The following is a 26,782-nucleotide window of genomic DNA, read 5'->3' on the forward strand; positions in this document are numbered from 1 at the left end:
TCGGATAAAAATCTCATATCGAGGACACTGAGATTGGATAAAAATCTCATATCGAGGACACTGAGATCGGATAAAAATCTCATATCGAGGACACTGAGATTAGATAAAAATCTCATATCGAGGACACTGAGATTGGATAAAAATCTCATATCGAGGACACTGAGATTAGATAAAAATCTCATATCGAGGACACTGAGACTGGATAAAAATCTCATATCGAGGACACTGAGATCGGATAAAAATCTCATATCGAGGATACTGAGATTGGATAAAAATCTCATATCGAGGACACTGAGATTGCATAAAAATCTCATATCGAGGACACTGAGATCGGATAAAAATCTCATATCGAGGACACTGAGATTGGATAAAAATCTCATATCGAGGACACTGAGATTAGATAAAAATCTCATATCGAGGACACTGAGATTAGATAAAAATCTCATATCGAGGACACTGAGATTGGATAAAAATCTCATATCGAGGACACTGAGATTGGATAAAAATCTCATATCGAGGACACTGAGACTGGATAAAAATCTCATATCGAGGACACTGAGATTAGATAAAAATCTCATATCGAGGACACTGAGATTAGATAAAAATCTCATATCGAGGACACTGAGACTGGATAAAAATCTCATATCGAGGACTCTGAGATCGGATAAAAATCTCATATCGAGGACACTGAGATCGGATAAAAATCTCATATCGAGGACACTGAGATTAGATAAAAATCTCATATCGAGGACACTGAGATTGGATAAAAATCTCATATCGAGGATACTGAGATTAGATAAAAATCTCATATCGAGGACACTGAGATTAGATAAAAATCTCATATCGAGGACACTGAGATTAGATAAAAATCTCATATCGAGGACACTGAGATTAGATAAAAATCTCATATCGAGGACTCTGAGATTAGATAAAAATCTCATATCGAGGACACTGAGATCGGATAAAAATCTCATATCGAGGATACTGAGATTAGATAAAAATCTCATATCGATGACACAGATTAGATAAAAATCTCATATCGAGGACACTGCGATTAGATAAAAATCTCATATCGAGGACACTGAGATTGGATAAAAATCTCATATCGAGGACACTGAGATTGGATAAAAATCTCATATCGAGGACACTGAGATCAGATAAAAATCTCATATCGAGGACTCTGAGATTGGATAAAAATCTCATATCGAGGACACTGAGATTGGATAAAAATCTCATATCGAGGACACTGAGATTGGATAAAAATCTCATATCGAGGACACTGAGATGGGATAAAAATCTCATATCGAGGACACTGAGATCGGATAAAAATCTCATATCGAGGACTCTGAGATTGGATAAAAATCTCATATCAAGGATACTGAGATCGGATAAAAATCTCATATCGAGGACACTGAGATTAGATAAAAATCTCATATCGAGGATACTGAGATTAGATAAAAATCTCATATCGAGGACACTGAGATTGGATAAAAATCTCATATCGAGGACACTGAGATTGGATAAAAATCTCATATCGAGGACACTGAGATCGGATAAAAATCTCATATCGAGGACACTGAGATTGGATAAAAATCTCATATCGAGGACACAGATTAGATAAAAATCTCATATCGAGGACACTGAGATCGGATAAAAATCTCATATCGAGGACACTGAGATTGGATAAAATTCTCATATCGAGGACACTGAGATCGGATAAAAATCTCATATCGAGGACACTGAGATTGGATAAAAATCTCATATCGAGGACACTGAGACTGGATAAAAATCTCATATCGAGGATACTGAGATTAGATAAAAATCTCATATCGAGGACACTGAGATTAGATAAAAATCTCATATCGAGGACACTGAGATTGGATAAAAATCTCATATCGAGGACACTGAGATTGGATAAAAATCTCATATCGAGGACACTGAGATTAGATAAAAATCTCATATCGAGGACACTGAGATTGGATAAAAATCTCATATCGAGGACACTGAGACTGGATAAAAATCTCATATCGAGGACACTGAGATTGGATAAAAATCTCATATCGAGGACACTGAGATCGGATAAAAATCTCATATCGAGGACACTGAGATTGGATAAAAATCTCATATCGAGGACACTGAGACTGGATAAAAATCTCATATCGAGGACACTGAGATTGGATAAAAATCTCATATCGAGGACACAGATTAGATAAAAATCTCATATCGAGGACACTGAGACTGGATAAAAATCTCATATCGAGGACACTGAGATTGGATAAAAATCTCATATCGAGGACACTGAGATCGGATAAAAATCTCATATCGAGGACACTGAGATTAGATAAAAATCTCATATCGAGGACACTGAGATTGGATAAAAATCTCATATCGAGGACACTGAGACTGGATAAAAATCTCATATCGAGGACACTGAGATTGGATAAAAATCTCATATCGAGGACTCTGAGATTGGATAAAAATCTCATATCGAGGACACTGAGATTGGATAAAAATCTCATATCGAGGACACTGAGATTAGATAAAAATCTCATATCGAGGACACTGAGATCGGATAAAAATCTCATATCGAGGATACTGAGTGGATCTCACAGCAGATTTAAACTTCCAGCTGAAACAATTCAGTTAACTGAACGTTGTCCCTTTGGGGATGATGTCCAATCTATGTGCTATTATTATTAAATAGAATACCGTTAGAATTTGCCAAGCTCTGCAATCCAGAGAGAAAGTAGTTAAGGAAGAATTGGGTTGTATCAAATATTAAAATGCATCAATAAATTAAACACAGAATATTTTGAAGTAAGTGAGAAGGACATTAATTAAATTACTGAGAAGTAAATTAAAAAAAAATCTCAATGGGTGATAAATATTTGGAATAACCTGCAAGTGCAGCTGGATGCAATGATGAGAGAGTTAGGTCACTGGAGGGGTGACTTTTGATGGGTTGAATTGCCTGTTCTCATCCTCTGGTCCCCACTCTTGGCATTCCCTATAGTGAATATTTAAATACTCTGACCTTGCATTGTTGTGTAAAGTCAGCTCATTCCCATGAAGGCAGACAGAGTTTTGATGGGTTGACTGGCCTTTTCTCATCCTTAACTTTCAGATTCTTATATCACAGAAACATTTAATTAGAGATGGGGATTCCAGCTGCACTAAACTCTTATGAATTTAATCTAGGCTCTGGCATAAAAATAAATAACCTGTTCAGATCATTTCCCACTGCAGCGCCCTGTCAGGTTTAATATTACAGTCGTTGGGAGTCTGATTCAATCATCATACTGGAAACCAGTGTGGAAAGAGATGATTTCATTTTATAGTTGGACTTGAGCTCACAATCTACGCTGACACTCGCAGTGTCGTGCTGCACTGTCAGAGTTACCATCCTTCGAATAAAACTTTAAAGCATGGTTCCCCCCACTCTGTTCAGGTCTGGGCCACCATTTCTCCCTCGACCAACAGCACCAAAAAAAGAAAGGCAGATTAACTGGTCATTGTTGCGTGTGGATCATGGGACATCGCTGGTGACGAACGGGTGTTGCGTTTGCCCTCGTTTCGAAGAAGAGCAGGGGAGTTCTCCCCGGTGTCCTGGCCAACATTTATCCCTCAACCAACACCACTGAAAAAAAACCAGATTATCCGGCCATTATCACGTTTCTGTTTGTGGGACCTTGCTGTGCGCAAATCGGCTGCCGCGTTTCCTACATTACAACGGTGACTGCACTTCAAAAGTACTTCATTGATTGTAAAGCTCTTTGGGACGTCCTGAGGTTGTGAAGGGCACTATATAAATGCAAGTCTTTCTTTTCTTAACAAGAATCACTTCACTAAAAATTAATATACTGTGTCAAGCAGGCTGAAACATTTTTGAAGTGATGAGGCGTTATATAAATGCAACCATTCCTTTCTTTGCTTGACTTTTAAAGTGTGGTGGGACTGTAAGAGCTCTCCTGTTGCTCTTTTGCTGCAGCCATTACCTATATTTTTGTGTGCTTTCCCCCCCCCCCCCCCACTCCCCACGCTTCTCTTTGTCATAGCTTCCTATGCAGGAGGTCGAACGTTGCGTTTTGTCTAGCAGGTAAAAGGTGCAGAAAGGGACCCGAGTTAAAATCTGCTGTCCCGTAGCTAGGCAGCTGTTACCAGGCACTTGACCAACTGGCGGAAATTATCAGCTCATCATCTGGTGGGGGGGGGGGGGCAAGCTTGTGTGTAATGGTCAAAAATGCTTGATCTCCCATGCGATGGATGGTACACCAGAATGTCGCAAGAGTAAGCGTCATCAAATACCTTATGGCAGCCAAATCACAAGACAAGCTGAGCTCTCTTTATATTGGTACCGCTATCCTGCATTGAGGAAACTTTTGTGCTCCCCTCTCTCGCTCTGAGGGATACTGGTACTGAAAGAAGCAGGACATTTTTTTTCATTTCGAGCGCCCACTGTCAGCATCAAGCACTCTCAGGCCCTGAACAGCATTGTTAGAAGCAGAGTAAAGCTCTGCTCCTGCAACGTGCCTTTGCCTCAGTCTCAGAAAAAAGGCCCTCTACTGCACAGTGTGACATTATCCCATCTCCCACATCAGCCGTCCTGTGCCTTCCCTGATTGAAACTATTAACTAGTGCAGAATTATAATCAGCTCTGTGCTCTGGTCCCATCACCTCCTAGCAACTGGGTTGAGACAGCTTGAACTCACTCTGCTGGGGACCCTTACAGCCAGCACAACTCAGTCCCCAGGAAACCTCGCTGCTTTAAAATGCCAACGTTTTCAGGAATGTCATCACCATGTTTTTAGATGTTGTAAATTGCAGCGACATAAATACTTCATGTGAGAAAGAAAGAACTTGCATTTATATAGCGCCTTTGACCACCTCAGGAAAGTGACCACCAAAGTGCTTTACAGCTAATGACGTACTTTTGAAGTGTAGTCATTGTTGCAATGCATCATTATCAAACAGAGGCCACTATTCCAAACTTGCTGTGGTGCAAACAGGATTAAAATCTACATTAAAGAAAAGATTAAATCATTGCGCAGCTCAAAACATCTCCTGTCTGTTTTGTACTACACTACCTGGGCCACACCACTGTCTGCCTTTTGGCGCATGCACACAGAAAGCAGACCAGCAGAGATTACGGAGCTGGGTGAGGTGAATATTTTCACTATGGAGAATCTTTGCTGGACTATCAGTCTCCAAACTGTCTTTATGTGACTTTTTGCCATCATTTTCCCTTCCAATTTTTTTTTTGTCTGTCTTAGCATCGTAGAATGTGCAGCACAGAAGGAGGCCATTCGGCCCATCGTGTCTGTGCCGGCTCTTTGAAAGAGCTAACCAATTAGTCTCATTCCCCTGCCCTTTCCCCATAGCCCTGCAAATTTTTCCCCTTCAAATCTTTATCCAATTCCAATTTTGAAAGTAACTATTAAATCTGCTTCCACCACCCTTTCAGGTAGTACATTCCAGATCATAACAACTTGCTGTGTAAAAAAAAAATTCTCCTCATCTTCCCTCTTGTTCTTTTGCCAATTATCTTAAATGTGTGCCCTTTGGTTATCGACCCTTCTGCCACTGGAAATCTATCAAAATCCCTCAAAATTTTGAACACCTCTATTACATCTCCCCTTAACCTTCTCTGCTCATAGGAGAACAATTCCAGCTTCTCTAATCTCGCTACGTAACTGATGTCTCTCATCCCTGGTATTATTCTAGTAAATCCCGTCTGCACCCCCTCCAAGCCCTTGACATCCGCCCTAAAGTGATCTCTTCTAGTCTTTTTCTCCTGGCAGCGGTTGAGTTACAACAAAGCATTTTCCACCTGTGGCTCTGGGTGACGTTAATGGCCTCGCTCCGTGAAGTCGAGCTGCAGAAAGGTTTACTAACTTCAGCGCAAGGGTTACTTTTAGATGGATGTTTTTCACTCCATTTCCCCATCGAGCCTTCCTGAAATAATTGCCATTTATGTTGATCATTGCTGCCGCGCTTGACGTCAATGCAAATTCACTAATGGGACTGACCATTTATCAAGTGGCCTGCAATAATGCTGAAGAAAGTACTTGCTAAACCTTTATAAAACACTAGTTAGGCCCCAGCTGGAGTATTGGGTCCAATTCTGGTCACCACACTTTAGGAAGGATGTCAAGGCCTTGGAGAGGGCGCAGAGGAGCTTTAGTAGAATGGTACCAGGGATGAAAGACTTTAGTTCTGTGGAGAGACTAGAGAAGCTGGGATTGTTCTCCTTAGAGCATAGGAACATAGGAACAGGAGTAGGCCATTCAGCCCCTCGTGCCTGCTCCACCATTCGATAAGATCATGGCTGATCTGTGATCTAGCACCTTATACCTGTCTTTGGCCCATATCCCCTGATACCTTTAGTTGCCAAAAATCAAACTATCTCAGATTTAAATTTAGCAATTGAGCTAGCATCAATTGCCGTTTGCGGAAGAGAGTTCCAAACCTCTACCACCCTTTGTGTGCAGAAATGTTTTCTAATCTCGCTCCTGAAAGGTCTGGCTCTAAGCAGGGAAGATTAGGAGGAGATTTGATAGAGGTGTTCAAAATCATGAAGGAAGTTGATGGAGTAAATAAGGAAAACAGGAATTCTCACCGCCCCTCCTAATTGTTAGCAGTTGCTTCCAGAATCTCCTGATTAAGGTAATCGCACTTTAACGAGGTGCGAACAGTTGATTGAAATTGCTTGAAGACCCGACTTTGAAATCAGCACAACCTTTTAAATGGGTAAGTACTTATCAAACTGCCCGAAATAGTTGGCGCACTTAACGAGTTATAATGGGTGCCTTTGTAATTGATCCTATGGTAGTGGAAAATGGTTAGCGCCATTTGCCCGATATAGGCGGCTGCCTGTAATAAGCATGGACGTTGTAAGTGTTGGGAACTGCATGTTGTAGGGGTTTATTTTACAATATCGTGCTCCTGATGTGCTCGCTGTTATCCTTTGCTGTGGACACTGGCTGCTGATGTCTGATATTCTGCTCCCCCACCACTCCCCATCCCCGGTCCGACATCCTCTAAGATAAGTTGTGCAAAGTCAACTCATTCCCCTGGAGACAGACAGAGGGTCCAGGGAGCAGCACTCCCGACGGGGCTGTGTGTTGGCGGGGCGGGAGTGGGGGAGGCGGGGGGGGGGGTCCTGCATTTTCAACCCTCATTGAGTACAGTGGAGAAATCACGTGGTGCGACATTGGATTGAGCACTGTTTCTGCTATACCATATCAGTACCAGTCAGCTGTTGCTGCGGCTAGATTGTGCCGGCGGTCTGACGCTGGCAGCTACAGCGTTAGTATCTGGCAGTACCGGATTTACACGGCCCGGTTGAAACGGCACTCTCGTAAGTGAGAGAGCTCTGTACCTGTGATTACATGAGTACACCGTACTCTGCTCCTAGCTGCTAAACTTTCAGTGTGCTGAGAGTGCAGGCAGGAGCGTCTGCTTTCCCAAAACATTACGAGAAAGCTTTCCTTCAGTTTATAGAACGCTTCAAAGATCCAGTAGAAGAAAGAAAGACCTGCATTTATATAGCGAGATAATGACCAGATAATCTGTCTTTAGGTGTTGGTTGAGGGTTAAATATTGGCCAGGGCACTGAGGAGAATTCCGCTGCTCTTCTTCAAAATTGGGCCGTGGGATCTGAGAGGGCAGACGTCTTATCCAAGACGGCACCTCTGACAGTGCAGCACTCCCTCAGTGCCACATTGGGACTGTCAGTCTGGATTTTTGTGCTCAAGTTCCTGGAATGGGATCTGAACTCACAACCTTCTGACTCAGAGGCAAGAGTACCACTGACTAAACCACAGCTGACATTTACCACATTTACACTGCTGGCAGGGAGCCTTGTGCACTGGCTGCATAGGAACCCGCTGGCTAGATAATCGTGGACAGCTCACTTATGATATTTTAATAGAAGGTGAGACTCCTGGTGGCAGCACAAACTTGGAAAATTGGCCCATTATTGAAAGTTGCTATTTAAGGAGTCCAGTTAATGGGACTAATAACATAGGAACAGGAGTAGGCCATTCAGCACTTTGAGCCTGTTCTACCATTCAATTATAAGGAATCTTACAACACCAGGTTATAGTCCAACAATTTTATTTTAAAATCGCAAGCTTTCGGAGATTATCCCCTTCGTCAGGTGAAAATGTGATACATTTTGGTAGGAAGAACCAAGAGAGGCAATATAAACAGAAGGGGATAATCTCCGAAAGCTTGTGATTTTAAAATAAAATTGTTGGACTATAACCTGGTGTTGTAAGATTCCTTACATTTGTCCACCCCAGTCCATCTCCACATCATGACCATTCAATTAGATCATGGCTGATCTGTATCAAAGAGATGCAAGTCAGTGTAATTGTATAGTTATGCCACTTCATAGAATCATAGAAAGGTTACAGCACGGAAGGAGGCCATTCGGCCCAACGAGTCCGTGCCGGCTCTATACATGAGCAATCCAACTAGTCCCACTCCGCCGCCCCATCCCCGTTGCCCTGCAAATTTTTTACTTTCAAGTACTTAACCAGTTCCATTTTGAAGGCCATGATTCAATCTGCCTCCACACCCCCTCGAGCACAGCATTCCAGATCCTAACCACTCGCTGTGTAAAAAAGTTTTTCCTCATATATCCTTTGATTCTTTTGCCAATCACCTTAAATCTATGCCCTCTGGTTCTTGCCCCTTCCGCCAATGGGAACAGTTTCTCTCTATCTACTCTGTCTAGACCCTTCATGATTTTAAATACCTCTATCAAATCTCCCTGCAACCTTCCCTGTTCCAAGGAGAACAACCCCAGCTTCTCCAGTCTATCCACGTAATTAAAGCCCCTCATCCCTGGAATCATTCTAGTAAATCTCTTCTGCACCCTCTCTATGGCGTTCACATCTTTCCTAAAGTGCGGTGCCCAGAACTGGACACAATACTCCAGTTGTGGCTGAACCAGTGTTTTATAAAGGTTCATCATGACGTCCTTACTTTTGTACTCTATGCCTCTATTTATAAAGCCCAGGATCCTGTATGCTTTTTTAACCGCTTTCTCAACCTGCCCTGCCACCTTCAACGATTTGTGCACATGTATCCCCAGGTCTCTCTGTTCCTGTACCCCTTTTAGAATTGTGCCCTCTAGTTTATATTGCCTCTCTTGGTTCTTCCTACCAAAATGTATCACATCGCATTTTTCTGCATTAAATTTCATCTGCCACGTGTCTGCCCATGCCACCATCCTCTCGAAGTCTATTACCATCCTCCTCACTGTTCACTACCCTTCCAAGTTTTGTGTCATCTGCAGATTTTGAAATTGTGCCCTGTACACCCAAATCCAAGTCATTAATATATATCAAGAAAAACAGTGGTCATAGAATCATAGAATCGTAGAAAATAGGAGCAAGAGTAGGCCATTCGGCCCTTCGGGCCTGCTCCACCATTCAAAATGATCACGGCTGATCGTCTAACTCAGTACCCCGTTCCCGCTTTTTCCCCGTATCCCTTGATCCCTTTAGCATTAAGAAATATATCTATCTCCTTCTTGAATATATTTAATGACTTGGCCTCCACTGCCTTCTGTGGTAGAGAATTCCACAGGTTCACCACCCTCTGAGTGAAGAAATTTCTCCTCATCTCGGTTCTAAATAGCATACCCCGTATCCTGAGACTGTGACCCCTGGTTATGGATTCCCCAGCCATCGGGAACATCCTCCCTGCATCTAGTCTGTCTGGTTCTGTCGGTCCCAGCACTGACTCCTGGGGAACACCACTGTATACCTCCCTCCAGTCCGAAAAACAACCGTTCACCACTACTCTCTCTTTCCTGTCACTTAGCCAATTCTGTATCCATGTTGCAACTGCCCCCTTTATTCCATGGGCCGCAATCTTGATGACAAGCCTATTATGCGGCACTTTATCAAACACCTTTTGAAAGTCCATATACACCACATCAGCTGCATTGCCCTCATCTACCCTCTCTGTTATCTCATCATCAGATTAGTTAAACATGATTTGCCTTTAACAAGCCAGTGCTGGCTTTCCCTAATCAATCCACACTCGTTCAAGTGATTGTTAATTCTGTCCCGGATTATCGTTTCTAAAAGTTTCCCCACTATCGAGGTTAAACTGACTGGCCTATAGTTGCTGTCTTTATCCTTACACCCTTTTTTGAACAAGGGTGCAACATTTGCAGTTCTCCAGTCCTCTGACACTGCCCCTGTACCTAAGGATGTTTGGAAGGTTATGGCCAGTACCTCCGCAATTTCCACCCTTACTTCCCTCAGCAACCTAGGATGCATCCCAGCCGGACCGGGTGACTGATCTACTTTAAGTACTACTTGTATCCAAATCCACCACTTGTTCTTGTGAAGTTCAAAACTTTCACTCAGTCGACCGAGGCAGGCTCATTTTCATTAATGGGTCTGCTACCAGGGAAATGATCCCCCGTTCCCTCTTTGACGTCATTCTGCAAGAAAGCCATCAACAACTTTCGACAGCTGGTGACACTTCAGAAGCTGAAAAGTGAACCGTGACTACAATTAAGCGAAGTGATTGCAATTAAAACTGCAGCCCTTAAGCGACCCAGCTGGCTTGGTTCTTAAAGTTTCAGGTTTGATTCCCAGCCTGCTCGGAGTTAGCAGGGTTTCCTGTGATAACTTCATCCAAGCTGCTGACTTGGTGCGCTGATGGAAAAAAAAAGAAGGACTTGCATTTATATCGCACCTTTCACGGCCTCAGGATCTTCACAGGCAATGACGTTTTTTGAGGTGTAGTCGCTGTTGTAATGTACGAAACGCGGCCAATTTCGGGCACAGTAAGGTCCCACAAATACGAATGTGATAATGACCAGATAATCTGTTTTTAGATGTTGGTTGAGGGATAAATATTGGCCAGGACGCCCCTGCTCTTGTTCGAAGTTGCGCCATGGGATCTTTTACATCTACTTGAGAGGGCAGACGGGGCCTCGGTTTAACGTCTCTTCCGAAAGACGGCGCCTCCGACAGTGCAACACTCCCCTGGGAGTGTCAGCCTAGGTTATGTGCTCAAGTCTCTGGAGTGGGAGTTGAACCCACGACCTTCTGATATTGTGTTAGTTGTGTTATTTTGGCTGAGTGATCGCATTCTTGCCTCTGAGGTGGAAGGTTGTGGGTTTAGTCCCACTTCAAGCCTTGAACACATAATTTAGGTGGACATTTAAGTGTAGCATTGAGGGGAGTGCTACATTGTTGGAGGTTCTGTCTTTTGGATGAGATGTTAAACTGAGACCCGTCTGCATGTTCAGGTGGATTTGGAAGAAGAGCAGGGGAGTTCTCCCACTGTCCTCGGGCAACATTCATTCCTCAACCAATACCACCAAAAACAGATCAACTAGTTATTTGTTTGTGGGATCTTGCTGGGCTGCAAATCGGCTGCCGGGTTTGACTACAAAATAACAGTGACTGTACTTCAAAGCAATTCATTAGCCGTGAAGCACTTTGGGATGTCCCGAGGACGTGAAAGGCGCCACATAAATGCAAGTCCTTTCTTTTCTTCTTACACTTGGTCTTAGCGCCTTCGAGCCAGGGAGTCCGATGGCGACAGCCTCAGGCAGGTGTGTGCATGTGCTGATTAGGTGAGGACAGGATCAGGCTCAGCTGTGACGTCAGCCACGGTCGATTGGCCCGGCCGTTCTCAATATCTAGGCTCACACGTGACGAATAGCCACTTGGGCAAGTATGGAAGGGCAGCTGGTGTCTGAGGGCCATTTCCCAGCAGGAGACGGCACCTGGAGGAGAGGAGGATGGAAGTAAAATAGGGAGCGGATTCAGCTCATAGAAAAGTTGCTGATTCACTTCCTATGTCTCTTGCCCCCTTGCCTTCCCATTCCCTTTTTTCTTCCCCCTTCTAACTCATGTTGGACTCTCAGGCAACCTTGTTACCTGGCCATTCTTCCAACCTAGACAGTGAGTTGGCAGGCAAATCAACACGAGAGGCATCACAGTCAAGCCCGGCCTTTCCCTCACCTGTCCAAGCACATGTATGTTCCGGCAGGGATAGCAATTAGGGGCAGGAATCCTTCCTGATCTTTCACTTCCCAAGCAAAGATGCATTGAGACTAAAATGTAGCACCCCCTATCGCTGCCTTGGCTGAGACAAGCTAACAGATGATGGATCAAACCGTAATCCTTCTGACACTGAACATAGCAGCACTTTAAATAACTTCGATACCATAAGTTATCTGTATGGATACATTTATACTACAGTCTGCTGCTGTCAGTTCAAAGTCATTTTATTTTTTGCTTGAAAAAATACACAAATTATCTAGTAGTTCGAATTAAGCAATTGAGATAAATTAGTATAGCAGGTTTTTGTTTTTTGCTGGCTTTCAATTCAAGCTAACAGATAATTTGAAAGACGCAATTTTGAATTAAGAGGTTTAGACGGTAGCAGATGACACAGGGCGATGGTGATTTTCTACAAAGCTGTAAAATTTAAAATCTGTAACAGTCCTCAAAGTGCACTTCAGACATCTTTAAATCTCACTTTTAAGATTGTTTTATGAGCCATTTTATTGATTCCATTCTCTATATTGGGATAGCTGCCAGGATACTGAGAGAGGACAAGGGAACAGTATCCTTGAAAGTGCTGTGTTGTCCCTCAGCTGCGTTCTGTTGATATTAATGTCCTGCTGAATCACCATCTGGACAATCGCAGACATTTGGAGCAGCTGGACATTACTCAGTGACTTTTAAAAAAATTTGTGTGTCAATTTTTGCCCTTATCAATTTGATGGATTTTTAGCGGTGCAAAATTTGACACTGAGCCACATAAGGAAATATTGGGACAGGTGACCAAAAGCTTGGTCAAAGAGATAGGTTTTAAGGAGCGTCTCAAAGGAGGAGAGAGAGGTAGAGAGGCGGAGAGGTTCAGGGAGGGAATTCCAAAGCTCAGGGCCAAGTCAGCTGAAGGCACGGCCGCCAATGGTGGGGTGATGAAAATCGGGGATACGCAAGAAGCCAGAATCGGAGGAGCGCAGAGTTTCTCGGAGGGTTGTAGGGCTGGAGGAGGTTACAGAGATAAGGAGGGATGAGGCCAGGGAGGGATTTGAAAACAAGGATGAGAATTTTAAAATCGAGGCACTGCCGGACCGGGTGCCAATGCAGATTAGCAAGCAAAGGGGTGATGGTGCGAGTTAGGATACAGGCAGCAGAGTTTTGGATGCAAGTCAGAGGAGGTTGTGATCAAACTGTATGGTGCCCTGGTCAGACCACGCCTTGAATACTGCGTCCAATTCTGGTCATGAGGCAGAAGAGAGACATTCAAGCACTGAAGGCAGTGCGGAGAAGAGCCACGAGGATAATGCCTGGTGTCAGGGCTCTGAGTTACGAGAAAAGACTGGAGAGATTTGGGCTTTTAGCCTGGAAAGGAGGCGTCTGAGAGATCTTATAGAGGCATATGAGATATAAATGGTACGGAAAAAGGTAAATCTGGAATAGTACTTTAAATTAAATTGTGGGAGCAGGAACAAGGGGACACACTAGTAGGTTCACAGCTAACTTTAGGACGGATATCAGGAAGTTTTTCTTCACACAGAGAGTGGACTCCCTGATAGAATAGTGGAGGCAGAAAGTTTGGCCGCCTTCAAGAAACAATTGGATGCAGCAAAGTGGTTGGGGGGGAGAACTTTATGATACTTCTGGATGATTGAACTATTATAACTGAATGGTCTTCCTCATCCGTAATTACCTTGTGATCCTGCGATACCCTACATCAGAACTCTAACGCAGGCCACGCCCAAAGCGTCACCTTATCTTTCTCTTTCAGGATGCTGACCTGCTTACTGTTCCGGCATTTTTTTTCCGATTTCCTTTCAGAATTCCAACACACACATGCCATCATGTGCCGCCTTGGCTCATGGGAACTTAGGAACAGGAGTAGGCCATTCAGCCCCTCGAGCCTGTTCCGCCATTCAGTTAGATCATGGCTGATCTGAATCTTAACACCATCTTCCCGCATTGGTTCCGTAACCCTTAATACCCTTTGCCTAACAAAAATCTGTCAATCTCAGTTTCGAAATCTTCAATTGACCCCCCCAGCCTCAACAGCTTTCTGGGGGGAGAGAGTTCCAGATTTCCACTACTCTTTGTGTGAAGAAATGCTTCCTGACATCGCCGCTGAAAGGCCCAGCTTTAATTTTAAGGGTATGCCCCCTTGTTCTGGACTCTTCCACCAGGGGAGGTAGTTTCTCTCTTTCTACCCTAGATAGATAGGACCATTGTACTCTGAGCAGAAGGTCATGAGTTCAAGTCCACTCCAGAGACTTGAGCACATAATCTAGGTTGACGCGCCAGTTCAGTATTGAGGGAGCGCTGCATTCTCAAAGATGTCTGTCTGCCTATTCAGGTGGATGTTTTTTTTAAAGCTCTAATGGTAAGAGGTGGGGCTGGTATCCTGGAAGAACACAATCGAAGGGTCCTCTTTGCCCAAACCCATCATGTGACTTCTCTTGTGCTGTTTGTTTCTGCTTTAGAATCTCATTGATAAGGAATGGCGAGAAGCTCCAAGCTCAGGAACACTTGATAGTGCAGGAATACCTCGACAAACCGTTCCTAATGGAGGGTTACAAGTTTGACCTGCGTATCTACATCCTGGTGACCTCTTGCGACCCCTTGCGCATCTTTTTGTACAACGATGGGCTGGTACGGATGGGCACAGAGAAATACCACGCTCCAACTGAATCGAACTTGGTAAGGTGATTCTGACTCGAGGAATTCATTAAAAAAAAATGTAACCTTCTTTTCCTGACTGCTATTTGAGGTTGGTCCCTGGTCTCGGCCTGTGGTATGGATCTGTTTCCTGATGCCTTGATGCTGTGGAACAGTGTGGGTTCGGCTTGTAATCAAGGGAAGATTGTATTCTTTGTAGATACATAGTAACCCAGAGCACCTTAGTGGTAAGCCTTGCTTTCCGGGTTGAATAACTTGCTGAGACTCGTGCGTGAAGAGTGGGCACCTGGGCATGACACTGGAGGGAGCCCGTTGACTCATACTGCAGCATGTGGCTTCCCGGGGGGAGGTGGGCAGAGATAGAAAATATGTTTATTTAAAAAAAAAATAGCTGAGAAGACAGTAGTGATTCTAATCTCCCAACACATGGCGAGTGGATCTACAGGTGCAGGATAAGCTTTATGCGGCAAATCCTCTCTGCTCCACGGATAAAAGCGTCTCGTCACACCGATTTATGGTGCCAGCTACACCAGATGGCTCCAGGTTATACATTTGCCTCTTAATCTGCAACTAATTAATGTTTTAATTGCAAAACATACTGTTGCTCCGTAGACCGCCCTGGGAGTTTGAAACTCGTTCTGCCTCAATTGTGCGGATCAGAGATAGTGGGGGGAAAAGACTCCTCCTGATTAATATCGGTGCATTTTACCATTTTAATTCTGTTGACAGTGGTAGGAAGGGCGTTGGGTTAGGACAAGGGGGCAAATGGTCAGATCAACAACCACCCTCTATAACTGGAACCGACTAAGTGTAAAACGGCACATTCACCTCGTACAATACTGACTGCAACTATGAGACAGCAACTGAATAAAAAAGGATAGTAAAGGGAATTCTGGAAAAATGTTCTTTACCCAAAGAGTGGTAAGAATGTGGATCTCGCTACCACAAGGAATAGTTGAGGCGAATAGCATAGATGCATTTAAGGGGAAGCTAGATAAGTATATGAGGGAGAAAGGAATAGAAGGATATGCTGATAGGGTTAGATGTAGTCATGTTGGAGGAGGCCCGTGTGGAGCATAAACGCCGGCATAGACCAGTTGGGCTGAATGGCCTGTTTCTGTGCTGTAGATTCTATGTAATCTATGTAAAATATGTGCATTTCAACAGCATCTTAGCATCTTAGGTGAAAACACTTCACATACAATGAATTACTTTTGAAATTCAGCGACAGTTCTGTGGGCAAACGCAGCAACTATTTTGCACAGTGCAAGATCCTACAAACAACAGTGAGATGAATGACCAACTAAACTGTTTTTCTGGTGGAGGGAGGTATATTGGTCAGGACACTGGGAATAACTCCCTGCTTTTCTTCAAAACATGCGATGAGATCTTTAATGCCCACCTGCATTGGCAAACCAGGCCTCAGTTTCACATTTCACCTGAAAGACAACAACGACAACTTGCATTAATATATAGCCCCTTTAACATAGTAAAACATCCCAAGGCACTTCACAGGAGCGATTATCAAACAAAATTTGACATCGCGCCACATAAGGAGATATTAGGATAGCAGACCAAAAGTTTGGTCGATGAGGTAGGTTTTAAGGAGCGACTCAAAGGAGGAGAGAGAGGTAGAGAGCGGAGAGATTTACGGAGGGAATTCCAGAGCTTAGGGCATAGGCAGCTGAAGGCACGGCCGCCAATGGTGGAGCATTTAAAATTGGGAATGCGCAAGAGGGTTGGAGGAGGTTACAGAGATAGGGAGGGGCGAGGCCATGGAAGGATTTGAAAACAAGGATGAGAATTTTAAAATCAAGGTGTTCCAGGACCAGGAGCCAGTGTAGGTCAGCGAGCACAGGGGTGATGGGAGAACGGGACTTAGTGCGAATTAGGATACGGGTAGCAGAGTTTTGGATGAGCTCAAGTTTATGGAGGGTGGAAGGTGGGAGGTCGACCAGGAGAGCATTGGCATAGTCAAGTCTAGAGGTAACAAAGGCATGGATAAGAGTTTCAGCAGCAGATGAGCTGACAGCACCTCTGACAGTGCAGCGCACCATGGGGTCTGCAGTGAAATGTCAGCCTAGATTATGCACTCAAATCTTGGAGTGGAGATTGAGCCCATGAGCTTTTGACTCAGAGATGAGAGTGCTATCAACAGACAACTAGCAATCGCTCATCTAGCCAATTTTTATCATGTCTAAATTTCCCCAGTGGTAAGAATGAGCTTTCTGCAAATTGTACGATTCTGGGCATCTTAATATTTAATTGATTTCAGCCCCTTTAGGAGACTACACCCTTTCGTGACAAGTTAATAAAGCCGAGGGATTACATAGAAATTACAACAGGGAAATAGGCTGTTTGGCCCAACCAGCCCGTGTTGGTATTTATCCTCCACACAAGCAGTAATCCTAATCCCATGTGCCCGCCCTGTTCCCCTTTCCTTCAACCATCTATCTAACCTAGTCTTAAATGCTGACATGGTCTCTGCTTGAACGAATAACTCTGCTAGTGTATTCCACAGCCGTACACTGTCTGCGTCCTAAATCTCTTACATTTAATCTTATATCTGTATGCCCCCCTTGTCCTGCACCCTTCAATCACAAGCTGTTTCTATCTGCTCTATCCCATCCTTTCATAATTTTAAACACCTCTTTCAAATCACCCTTTAATCTCATCTGTTCGGGCAAAGGCAGCCCCAATTTTTCAAGTTTTTGCTTGTATTTCCTCCGACCATGCTGCGTCCCAGTGAATCTGTGTTGTACCCTCTCTATTGCCTCAACATTTCTTCCTGTAGTGTGGAGTCCAAAACTGCACACAGTACTCCAACTGTGGTCTTTATATCGATTCACCATTACAGCTCAACATTGATGTTCCATTTCTCTTGCCACAATCCATTAGTTTTTTTTTATTGCCTTATCCACTTGAGGTGCTGTTTTTAATGTTTTTGTGAGCCTGAATCCCCAAATCCGTCTGTTCTTCCACTTTTTTTCCTCACCCAGCTTTCTCCCACTCAAAGTATTACTTTAATTTTTTTTCACTGAAATGTACATCCTCTCACTGACCGACAATGAATTCCACCTGCCTCGTTTTTTCCCCATTCCACCATCTTGTCACTGTCCCCCTTCAGCTTCCTCTGGTCCTCAGAATTATTTACTGTGCCTCTAATTTATTTGCCATTTACAAATCCAATTGAGCGGACTCGATGGGCCGAATGGCCTCCCTCCGTGCTGTAACCTTTCTGTGATTCTATAAATGTGGCCATCATTCCTGCTAACCCAAATGGACATAGTGTACAGAAGCAGTCCCAGGACACAATCCTTTGGGACATCGCTACCCACTTCCAACCATTCTGGGAAACTGCTCTTAATTCCTACTCTTGGTTTCCTCTCTTCTAAGCAGTTTTTAGTCTAATTTGCTACCCTCCCACTAATTCTACACTACTTCATCTTTTCCAACAGTCTCCTATGTGGTATCTTGTCAAAAGGCTTTCTGAAGGTCCATGTACAATTTCCCCCCCCACCATCCACCTCTGAAAACTCATCCAAGATATCAAGCACGATCCATGTCGACTGCTTCTAATTATTTCCTCTTCATCTCGATATTTATTAAAGATTCCAAGGTTTGTCCTACCAGAGTTGTTACGCTAACGGGCCTGTAATCTGTCTCTTTTTGAAAATGGGTATTACATTGGCCACTCTCCAGTCCTCTGACACGCATCCACCTCTCAATATAACCCTGAAATATAATTTCTAAAGCCTCTAAAGCTATTTCTTCCCCCCGCCCCCAACCCCCGCCCCCCCCCCCCCCCCGCTTTCCCTCAGGATCCTTGGATATATCCTATCAGGTTCTGTCACCTTACCCTCCATTAGCTTAACTAATAAGAAAGCCTTGCATTTCTGTAGCGCCTTTCACATCCTGAGGATGTCCCAAAGCGCTTCACAGCCAATGAAGTATTTTTGAAGTGTAGTCGCTGTTGTAATATCGGAAATTATAGTACTTCCCTTTTTTATAATATCTATCATCTCATTTTTAACCAATTCAGGATTTACCTCCTCACTGATAGCTTTCTGTATCTTCTAAACACTGAAGCATAGTACTTATTAAGTATCCCTGCCGATTTCTGCTTATCCTTTACTACTACGGACCGGGTGCTGGAAGGTGGATTAGAATGGGCACTGCTTGTTCTTCGAGCCGGCGCGGACACGATGGGCCAAATGGCCCCCTTCTGTGCTGTATCTTTTCTATGGTTCTATGGTTCTAACTCACTATCCTCTCCTCTCAGGGGTCCAACCCCACATTTAACAATTCTCTTTTTGCTGATATATTTGTGGAATACTTTACTGCTCATTTTATTATTTTTTGAGATTCTTTCCTCATACTCCCTCCTTGCATTCCTTATCCATTTTTAAAACCCTCTCTTTATTTTCTCGTATTCTCTCATTTTTAATCATTCATGTAGGCCGCATATGCGCTCTCCTTCAATTTTGTTTGTTTCTAACCTCTTTACTTATCAATGGCATTCTGAAACTTGAATTAGTCTTTTTAAAAAAAAATAATGATATACAAATTTATTCTGCAGCTTTCCAATCTCCCTCTTCAAAAAATATGATGTGGAGATGCCGGTGATGGACTGGGGTTGACAATTGTAAACAATTTTACAACACCAAGTTATAGTCCAGCAATTTTATTTTAAATTCACAAGCTTTCGGAGGCTTCCCCCTTCCTCAGGTGAACATCGTTCACCTGAGGAAGGGGGAAGCCTCCGAAAGCTTGTGAATTTAAAATAAAATTGCTGGACTATAACTTGGTGTTGTAAAATTGTTTACAATTCAAAAAATATCCCATTGTTGATTTACAGTCCTGAGTGCCAACATCTCCTCCCACCTCAAATTAGCTGGCTTAAGCCTCTTCTTTCCAAAATCTGCCCTATTGCATCCTCTGATAGAGGATGATGGTGATCAGTCAACGCTATTTGATTTAGTAGAATAAGGAAACATGAGCATAAATCCTCACATCAAGCCGGACGGGTTGCACCTCAACAGATCCGGGGCTAATATCCTCGCAGAGGGGTTTGCAACTGCTGTTGGGGAGGGTTTAAACTAGAGTGGCAGGGGGATGGGAACCTGAGCGGGGAGTCAGAAGAGAGTAAAGTTGAAAGCAACAAGAGAGGGGAAGACCCAGGGGAAATTTACAATACAAATAGAACAAATAGTTGTTCAAGAACAAGTGAAAGGGAAAAGCGTAGAGCAGCAGAAAGAGAGTGTACTGTAGGCACGACAGATCAAGTGAAAACTAGAAGCTGTAAAGCGATTAACCCAGCATCAAAGCTGAAGGTGTGTGGCCCAACTATGAGTTCTATATACAAACGCACGGAGTATAAGGAATAAATTAAATGAATTACAGGCACAAATTCAAATTGGAGGGTATGACATGATAGCTATTACTGAGACTTGGCTGCAGGATGGTCAGGATTGGGAACTAAATATACCAGGTTATAAGGTCTACAGGAGAGATAGGGAAAATGGAAGAGGGGGAGGAATAGCCTTAGTGATTAGAGATTAAATCACTTCAATGATAAAGGAGGATATAACGAGGGGTAAGCAGCCAACAGAGACCTTATGGTTTGAATTGAGAAATAGGAAAGGATCTAAGACTATAGTGGGAGTTGTGTATAGGAGCCCTGGCAGCAGCTCTGAAGTGCTAGATTGTATAAATGCAGAGATTAGACAAGCGTGTAAGAAAGGCATAGTGGTCTTAATGGGGGACTTTAACCTTCACATAGATTGGGAAAAGCAGACTAGCAACTGTCAGAAAGGTAGTGAATTTCTTGAGTATGTTTTCTACAGCAGTATGTCCCAGAGGCAACAAGGGGGCAAGCCATATTAGATTTAGTAATGAGTAATGAACCAGATTTAGTTAACAGCTTAACTGTGTGTGAACATCTATCCAATAGTGATCATAACATGATCGAGTTCAAGGTAGGGTTTTTGAAAGGGAAAAAAATGAATCAGCTGCTAAGATTCTAGACTTGGGTAAGGCCGACTTCAATGGGATGAGACAGAGACTGTCCACAGTAAACTGGGCAAATCTGTTAATGGGTAAAATGACTGATGATCAGTGGGAAATGTTTAAAGAAACATTTAATGTGATACAGAACCGGTTTATACCCCTGAGGGGCAAGAACTCTCCTTGCCAAAAAAACAGCCATGGACAACGAAAGAGGGAAGGGACAGGATAAGACAAAAGGAAAGGGCATACAAAAAGGCAAAAAATGACACAGATCCTGGTGAATGGGAAAGATACAAAGATCAACAAAGGGTCACAAAACAGATAGAGCTACAAAAAGAGAGTATGAAAAGAAACTTACAAGGGATATCAAAACAATACGAAGAACTTTTATAGTTATATTAGGAAAAAGAGGGTGGTCAGGAGCAGTGTTGGCCCCTTAAAAACTGAAAGTGGGAATATTGTCATTGACAATGGGGAAATGGCGGACATGTTGAACAATTACTTTGCGTCAGTATTTACAGTAGAAAAAGAGGATAGCATGCAGAAAACCCAAGAAAACTAATATTGAATTGGGGACGGGGACTCAATAAAATTAACATAAGTAAAACAACAGTAATGAAGAAAATAATAGCACTAAAGAGTGACAAATCCCCAGGACCAGATGGTTTCCATCCCAGGGTTTTAAAGGAAGTAGGTGAGCACATTGCAGATGCCCTAACTATAATCTTTCAAAGTTCTCTAGATTCAGGAACTGTCCCTCTAGATTGGAAAATTGCACATGTCACTCCACTTTTTAAGAAAGGAAAGAGAGGGAAACCAGGGAATTATAGACCAGTTAGCCTAACATCTGTTGTGGGGAAAATGCTGGAGTCTATAATTAAGAATAGGGTGACTGAACACCTCGAAAATTTTCAGTTAATCAGAGAGAGCCAGCATGGATTTGTGAAAGGTAGGTCGTGCCTGACAAACCTGATTGAATTTTTTGAAGAGTTGACCAAAGTAGTCGACAGGGGAATGTCAATGGATGTTATTTATATGGACTTCCAGAAGGCATTTGATGAAGTCCCACTTGTTAGCTAAGATAGAAGCCCATGGAATCGAGGGAAAAGTACGGACTTGGTTAGGAAGTTGGCTGAGTGAAAGGGACAGAGAGTAGGGATAATGGGTAGGTACTCACATTGGCAGGATGTGACTAGTGGAGTCCCGCAGGGATTTGTCTTGGGGCCTCAATTATTCACAATATTTATTAACGACTTAGATGAAGGCAAAGAAAGTCTCATATCTAAGTTTGCCGATGACACAAAGATTGGTGGCATTGTAAGCAGTGTAGATGGAAACATAAAATTACAAAGGGATATTGATAGATTAGGTGAATGGGCAAAACTGTGGCAAATGGAATTCAATGTAGGCAAATGTGAGGTCATCCACTTTGGACCAAAAAAGGATAGAACAGGGTACTTTCTAAATGGTAAAAAGTTAAAAACAGTGGATGTCCAAAGGGACTTAGGGGTTCAGGTACATAGATCATTGAAGTGTCATGAACAGGTGCAGAAAATAATCAATAAGGCTAATGGAATGTTGGCCTTTATATCTAGAGGACTAGAGTACAAGGGGGCAGAAGTTATGCTGCAGCTATACAAAACCCTGGTTAGACCACACCTGGAGTACTGTGAGCAGTTCTGGGCACCGCACCTTTGGAAGGACATATTGGCCTTGGAGGGAGTGCAGCGTAGGTTTACTAGAATGATACCCGGACTTCAAGGGTTAAGTTACGAGGAGAGATTACACAAATTGGGGTTGTATTCTCTAGAGTTTCGAAGGTTAAGGGGTGATCTGATCGAAGTTTATAAGATATTAAGGGGAACAGATAGAGAGAAACTATTTCCGCTGGTTGGGGATTCTCGGAGTAGGGGGCAGAGTCTAAAAATTAGAGCCAGACCTTTCAGGAGTGAGATTAGAAAACACTTCTACACACAAAGGGTGGTAGAAATTTGGAACTCTCTTCCGCAAACGGCAATTGATACTAACTCAATTGCTAAATTTAAATGTGAGATGGATAGCTTTTTGGCAACCAAAGGTATTAAGGGATATGGGCCAAAGGCGGGTATGTGGAGTTAGATCACAGATCAGCCATGATCTTATCAAATGGCGGAGCGAGCTCGAGGGGCTGAATGGCCTACTCCTGTTCCTATGTTCCTCAGAGTGGAACTCCCTACATAACAGCACTGTGGGAGAACCTTCACCTAACGAACTGCAGCGGTTCAAGAAGGCGGCTCACCACCACCTTCTCAAGGGCAATTAGGGATGGGCAATAAATGCCGGCCTCGCCAGCGACGCCCACATCCCATGAACGAATAAAAAAAAAAGCTGAAAAGGGGTAGATTCAGGCGGGACAGAGACTGAATTATTTCACTGGGAGGGTGGTTGGTTTTGAAATAATTGTGATGTAGAGATGCCGGTGATGGACTGGGGTTGACAATTGTAAAGAATCTTACAACACCAGGTTATAGTCCAACTGTTTTATAAAACAGTTGGACTATAACCTGGTGTTGTAAGATTCTTTACATTGGAATAATTGACCAAGCGAGATTGTAGGGGCAAATGGCTTAGACCCCTTCAAGGATACGTACTCATTGGTGACAGCTGATAAGTCAGAAGGAAGGTGGACGAGGTGGATCGATGAGAGTCGATTTTCCTCTGCCTTGAATACTCAGATTCTGGGCGCAAAGCAGGGGAGGAAGGGATGGAGACCCCACCGTACTGCGGAGCAGGCACAGGAGTACCAATCCCATGAAAAGGAGGCAGCAGTGACAAAGCGGCACCTTTTGCCTCATTTCCTGCCACCTCCCAACATTAGGAGGGTTCCCACTTCGAAGTACGCTCAGAAGTAGGCCTTAGGCCCTTGGGACCTGCTCAGATCGGAGGATCTGAGAAGATGCGGGCAGCAGTAAGATGGAGCCCGGGAAAAAGGCAGCAACCGTTGTTTTCTTTTTTTAACTAGGCACCCAAGATGATTTTAGGGGCGGCCCGCTGCTTGTGGACGGCAGCTGGAAGACCCCGCAGAGGCCACCATTGTTACTGCTGGTTCTGGGCAAAGTGGCCTGAACCTGGAATAGCAGGTGGGTTCAGATCACGTCGGGTGGAGTGTACTTCGAGTACGTTCCACTTGACTGCCGCCCAGATGAGGCGGGGGCGCAAGGAAAATCAGTCCAGTGGTCTTTTCCGATCTTGAGATTTTCCATGTCTCTGTGACTCTGTCCTACGATGCAACGCGTCAGCAGTTAAAGGTCACACACGCACGTGGGAGGACGCAGGAATATGCTAACTGCTCGTTATTTGTCCACCTTCTCCAGAGTCAGCTGTTTATGCACTTGACCAACTACTCAGTCAACAAGCACAACGAGAACTTTGAACGGGATGAGCAGGCAGACAGGGGCAGCAAGCGATCGATCAGCTGGTTCACCGAATTCCTTCGTAGCAACGATTACGATGTGGCCAAGTTCTGGAATGATGTCTCTGTATGTATCAACATTGATCGATTGCTTTTTAAAAAAAAAATGAATATCATCCTTGCGATTAAAAAAAAAAGTGATAGCTCACATGAAATCTGTTTTTAATGGGAAAGATACAATGGAAGTTCTCCCCTGCGCCCCCCCCCCCACCAGATTTCTCCCCTCCTTCCAGGCGTTGGTCGTTGATGAGCTGTGGCTCCACGATTGCCGTGAGGTCTCTGGAACCTTGCCCACATGACCTCCTTCACGTGTACGCCCAGACGTTAAGCGTGGACAGGCCAGTTGACCATTGAGTATGTTGTAGCTGCACCCAATCCTGTCCTCATCCAACACGCCCACTTTCCAGCAGGAGCAGGAGCAGGAACCATAGTTAATTATCTGTTCCCCCCCCCCACCCCCCCACTTTAGCCCAGGGATGCTGAGGCTCTCATTGGAGCCCTGGCTAAGATCGGCTAACTCAGCACAGACTGATGATCGAATCCAGGGGATTCTGGTCTGTATGAAATATCCAGTGCCTGTCAGGAGAATTCAGCCTGGATTTGTCGTGGGCTGTGCTGTCTGCTTTGGTTTGGCGTCCTGCAGTGAAAAGGAAATCGAGTCCCCGCTGATTTAGATGTTTGACTGCCTAAACTCTCTATCTCTGTGACCTCCTCCAGTCCTGAAACCCTCCGAGATCTCTGCGCTCTTCCAATTCTGGCCTCTTGCGCATCCCCGATTTTCTTCGCCCCACCATTGGCGGCCGTGCCTTCTGCTGCCTCGGCCCTAAGCTCTGGAATTCCCTCCCTAAACCTCTCTGCATCTCTCCTCCTTTAAGACACCTCTTAAAACCTACCTCTATTTTGGTCACCTGTCCTAATGGCTCGGTGTCTGTTTTTGTTTGATTACACCCCTGTAATGGTGGAACATTTTACTACGTTAAAGGCGCTATATAAATGCAAATTGTAGTTGTGTGCACTTAATAGCAGAAGAACTGTGCGCCTGGTGTCGATTGCATGGTATTAATATACCAATGTCTTTGGTGCACTGACGTACTGAATTGCTTGTCTCTCACTATTAAAACCATAACGTGGAGCCTGAGATCAGATCAAAGAGACACTTGCACTTATAAAGTGCCTTATTACATCTCAGGAGCAGTTCGCACGATGAATTACTTTTTGGAGTGCAGTGACTGTTGTGTAGGGCCAGCACTGCAGCCATTTATCGCCATTAATGCCTCATAAAGATCGGTGAGATGAACGAGCATGAATTGTTTTTTTTGTCAGTGGTTCTAGTTGAGGGAGGAATGTTGGCCCGGGCCCCAGGAGAACTCCTTGCTTGAATAATGCCACAAGATCTTTAACATCCGTGTGCACCAGCAGATAGTAGCACAGTTAACGTCTCATCCAAAAAACAGCGCCTTTGACAATGCAGCACTCCCTCAGTGCTGGACTGAAGTGCCAGCTGAGAGATTATGAGCTCAAGTTCTGGAGTGGGGCTTCAACCCACGACCTTCTGACCCAGAGGTGACACTGCTACCAAAGGAGCCAAACTGACACAATTTTCAATGGCGGGCACTGTTTATAACATGCATTTTTTCAGTTTTGGGTTGTTCTGGCAGCGAGAGTGAATGGCAGGGTGTCCTGTGTCCATTGCTGGACTGTGATGTCCACACTGAAGTGGATTAGAAGCATCATCAATAAATAATTGACAGTCTGGAGTTAGATCACAGTTCAGCCATGATCTTATCAAATGGTGGAGCAGACTCGAGGGGCTGAATGGCCTACTCCTGTTCCTATATCCCTATGTTCCTAGTCGATTAGTGGATAATTCAGTGAGGATTATATTTGGCTCGGTGCTATCCTTACTCATCTCACTGATTGCCAGTACTTGTTACAACGTTTGTAGCTTGGCTGCTCACAAGAGCAGCACCAATTTACAGCTCTGTGGGACCTGTGGTATTAGATGGAAGGAGGGTGAGGGGTCATTGCTCTGCTTTCTTTTGATTTTTCTGGTGGTAGAGCTGGTGCTGTGATAAAAGTAGTTCAGTTTCCCTGTAAAGCTCAGGCGTTTATGCAGTGAGTAATGTGAAGGCCCCAGATTTGTTGCCTAGTCTGTGCTGAGTTAGTTGATGCCGGCTGGTCCTAAAGTTGGACTCAGTGCCCTGGGTTAGGGAGGAGAAAATCAGCCAGACACACACACCACAGACACACACACACACACACACACACACACACAAGCACAGGCGCTTTGGTGAGATACCAGTGATTGGGTTGCCAACCCTCCAGGATTGCCCTGGAGTCTCCAGGAATTAAAGACTATTCTCCAGGACACTGCTGTGAGCACACAGCAGGAGAAAAATCATAGGGGCAATAAAAAATTGTGTTTTTAAAAAAAAATTCTTTGAACACTTTTGTTTATTAGTTATAAAAGTATTGGACATGGGAAAAAAGACTGTTTGACCGACGGTCAAGAATCATCCATTTGGGTAATGAAGAGTCTGTTCGCTTTCCAATTGGCTGTGGGAAGGCGGTACACCGTGAGGATGGACATGTTGGGTAACCAATGGTGGGGGTGTGG

The 26,782-nt window shown here is 44.0% G+C and overlaps 1 protein-coding gene across 1 annotated transcript in view; it reads left to right on the forward strand.

Annotated features, from left to right (window-relative positions):
* The window catches only part of ttll7 (tubulin tyrosine ligase-like family, member 7), a 170,987-nt gene that overhangs the window by 61,947 nt on the left and 82,258 nt on the right, over positions 1-26,782 (forward strand). The window contains exons 6-7 of the mRNA XM_067989644.1: positions 14,510-14,726; positions 24,068-24,232. Coding sequence (XP_067845745.1) covers positions 14,510-14,726; positions 24,068-24,232 — 382 coding nt within the window. The remainder of the gene's footprint in view (positions 1-14,509; positions 14,727-24,067; positions 24,233-26,782) is intronic.

The sequence above is a fragment of the Heptranchias perlo genome, chromosome 9, assembly GCF_035084215.1.
Source record: "Heptranchias perlo isolate sHepPer1 chromosome 9, sHepPer1.hap1, whole genome shotgun sequence".
Lineage (NCBI taxonomy): Eukaryota > Metazoa > Chordata > Chondrichthyes > Hexanchiformes > Hexanchidae > Heptranchias > Heptranchias perlo.